At 53.8% G+C, this 3,046-nt stretch overlaps 2 protein-coding genes across 5 annotated transcripts in view; one reads left to right on the top strand and one right to left on the bottom strand.

Annotated features, from left to right (window-relative positions):
• MTHFR (methylenetetrahydrofolate reductase (NAD(P)H)) overlaps positions 1-2,008 on the bottom strand; it is a 17,418-nt gene extending 15,410 nt beyond the window's left edge. The window contains exon 1 of one of the 2 annotated variants that reach the window (XM_011996576.1): positions 977-2,008. The gene's annotated coding sequence lies outside the window, so the exon portion shown is untranslated. The remainder of the gene's footprint in view (positions 1-976) is intronic. The other variant, XM_011996577.1, reaches the window with a different exon arrangement.
• The window catches only part of CLCN6 (chloride channel, voltage-sensitive 6), a 38,479-nt gene continuing 36,589 nt past the window's right edge, over positions 1,157-3,046 (top strand). For 2 of the 3 annotated variants that reach the window (XR_001007858.1, XM_011996578.1), the window contains exons 1-2: positions 1,157-1,437; positions 2,221-2,280. Coding sequence is in view for 2 of the 3 variants with exons in the window: in XM_011996578.1 (XP_011851968.1) it covers positions 1,351-1,437; positions 2,221-2,280 (147 nt within the window). In the remaining variant the exon portion in view is untranslated. The remainder of the gene's footprint in view (positions 1,438-2,220; positions 2,281-3,046) is intronic. The other variant, XM_011996579.1, reaches the window with a different exon arrangement.

Below are 3,046 nucleotides of genomic sequence, written 5' to 3'. Positions count from 1 at the left end.
TGGGGGCGGGGTGGGGAGAGGGGTAACAGCAAGAGCAGCCAGTTGGCCTTTCTCCAGCATTTAAGGGAGCACCTTGTTAATTGCCTGCTGGAACAGAACCTAGAGTGGGAGGAGGCTGAACCACCTGCAAACCCTCTGATTTTCAAAGACTTATTGCATTCCTAGTATATGCCAGGCACGTGCCATATTTGTAAGCCAACACCCACGATTTATCCGTTACCAGCTGGATTCCCATAGCACCCTGGGTTGTAACTGGGTTAAAGGCCTGTCTCTTTTCTCTTTTCCCAGTTCCCTGAGACCAGGACCAGTGTCCTGCCTGGAGTATCCCCAGAGTTTGGCACACGGTGATAGCCAGCATTCACTGAGCGCCAAAGGGCCAGGCGCTGCCACTCTCTTAAAATAAGCTCTGTCATTTACTGAGCACCTAGTCTGCGCCAAGCACTGGGACACTAAGCCCACGACTCCCAGAAAGGTCCCGGTGGACCCCCGTGCGCAGCGGGACGCAGCGGGCGCCAGGGACCGCAGTGCCCCGGGCCCAGCGCTCTTCTCCAGGTGCTCGCCGTGGAGGCAGGTTTAAAAGGCAGGAGCCGGAAGCCGTCTCGGCGCCCAGATGGCCGAGAATCGAGTCACCAGGTCACTGGGTCACCGATGGGGGCGAGGACACGGGCCTGGGCCGGTCAGGGGGGCGGGATCGTCACCTCTGGCTCAGGGGCCCCTCATTCCCGGGGCCCCCTCCGTCCAGGCAGGGGGCGAAAGTGAGTCTTCGCCTGAGGATTGACGGTCGCTGGAGGTGGTAGCCATTGGGAGTTACACTAATCCCGCGAAGGGTGCGCGGAGGGGGGCGGCAGCCCTTCCCAAGAAGAGAGGCAGGCCGGCCTCCAGCGCCCCCCGCCCACGAGCACGTCCTTGCCCCCGGGATGTTGTTCGCCGGCTCCGGGATCTCCCTCCCGGCGACCCCGGCCTCGCCGACACTCACCCTTCAGTCCCGGGTGACTCAGAACGCTCGCCCGCCGGCCGCACCAGCGTGGCCTCTGTGGGGGCGGGGAACGCAATGAGGGGCGAGGCGCAAGTGTCAGGTTGCTGGAGAGGCGGGCCCGACAGGGCGGAAACCACCGGTGCGGGTGACCGGAAGCCCCGCCTCCAACATGGCCGCGCCCACGGGTCTCTTTGGAGGCCGTGTCTTTACCGTCATGTGACGCGAGCCGTCGCCCCACCCGTCTGCAGCCACTCCCGTTCTCAGTCCCAGAGCTCGAGAGGGCCACGTGACCGTCCCGGGACCAGTCACGTGAGGCGCAGATCCTGGGTGGGAGGGGGTGGTAGAGGGGTCCAGAGTGGCAGTAAAGGAGGAAGATGGCGGGGTGCAGGGGGTCTCTGTGCTGCTGTTGCAGGTGGTGCTGCTGCTGCGGTGAGCGTGAGACCCGCACCCCCGAGGAGCTGGTAAGGAGCAGGCGGAGCCGGGCTGGGGAGGGGGCGGTTGCTAAGGGACTGCGAGAGGCGTTGCCGGGGGTGGGGCCGGGCCAATCTGGGCCCGCAGGTGGCAGCCGGTGGGGTCTGGGGACCGCAGTCCCGGCTTTCGAAGCGTCTACCCTGCTTCACGTGCCTAAGTCTGGGGTCTTTTCTCATAACCCCTCCTGGAATCTGAGAGAGAATCCAGGCCAGCTCCAGTAAATCCCACCCATGTTTCCTTTTATTTCCATCTGAAAAGAGTTTGGAATGAAACAAGCGTTTTCAGAATGAGCTTCCTCACAGGACTTTGTGCTTATCATGCTGCTGTTTTAGCTTCTGCAGTTCTTTCTTACTCTATCCCTCACCCTTTCTGGGTCACTGACAGTCCAGCTTCCCCTTGCAAAGCGTCCTGGGAAAACCCGAGTTGTGTTCCCAGAGTTGACAAGCCCTTTCTGATTTCAGATACGTCACATTGTCAAATGGAACCTGAATTTTTACTCCCCTCTTCAGCTGGCATTGGACATCTTTGAGGTGTCCTGAGGAGGAGGGTGGTTATTTGGAGATTCTATGAGTGGAAATGATAGAGCTCAGCTGATGGCTGTAGATCTCACCCACATGGTCCCTCACCTCCGAAAGGTTTTTTTTAAGGGCTGATTCCTATTTGATAATGGCTCCAGGTGATGTAGAAGCTAGCCACTGATTTCAGTAAATACTTCTACCTCCTTCCACTCTTAACCACTAAAAAGGGCTCCCTCTGCGGATCTGTTTTTCTAGACTATCCTTGGAGAAACACAGGAGGAGGAGGATGAGATTCTTCCAAGGAAAGACTATGAGGTGAGCTCCTTTGATACTGCTTGGGTAACTAAAGTAGTGAGTGGCCTGGTCACTTCAGGCCGAAACATTATGATTCCAACCAGAGACGCTGTTTGACCTTCTGTCCCAGGGAATGAGTGAGTAAGAAAACTTGCTTCTGGGAAAGAGACTGTTTAGCAAGCCCTTTTCTCACCTTAACCCCAAAACAAAGTCTAGTGTTTTTACACATTTATAAATCTGTGGCACCTTAATCTGGATAGAGTATGTATTTGCCATTAAACTGTTTGCTTTTACAGCTTACAGAGAGACCTAGAGTGAAAGGCACTGGCAGTATGTGCTCCTAACAGGTGTGTGCTCATAAACTGTTAAGGAGGCCTTGCTTCTCTTCTAGGAGAGCTTTCTTTTCAGATATTTTCTTGCTCAAGCAGCTTGTCTCTGACATGTTCTTGAAGTTGAAAGTTGAAGTTCCAACTTTCATGTATGGGATTCTTAGAGGGTGTGTTTTTAGTAAAACCAACACTTCCGGGGGAAACAACATGCGTGACTTTTTATCATTAAATTCTTAAACTGTATACTTAAAGAAGGTAGACAAAAGCCAATAACCCCATTCATTAAAAGATGACTGTTAACACCTTACTAAGTATCTTTCTACATCCTTACCCATGCTTTTATATATATGATACACGCTTTTTTTAAGTAACAAAAATGAGATTCCACTAAATCATCTATTTTAACCTGTGCCACTCACCACCTTTATTATACTTTTTGTATCACTAGGTAATTTTCC

This window comes from Mandrillus leucophaeus, unplaced genomic scaffold (genome assembly GCF_000951045.1).
Source record: "Mandrillus leucophaeus isolate KB7577 unplaced genomic scaffold, Mleu.le_1.0 Scaffold52, whole genome shotgun sequence".
Lineage (NCBI taxonomy): Eukaryota > Metazoa > Chordata > Mammalia > Primates > Cercopithecidae > Mandrillus > Mandrillus leucophaeus.
The sequence above is the reverse complement of the archived record's forward strand: the minus strand, read 5'-3'. Positions and strand labels throughout refer to the sequence as shown.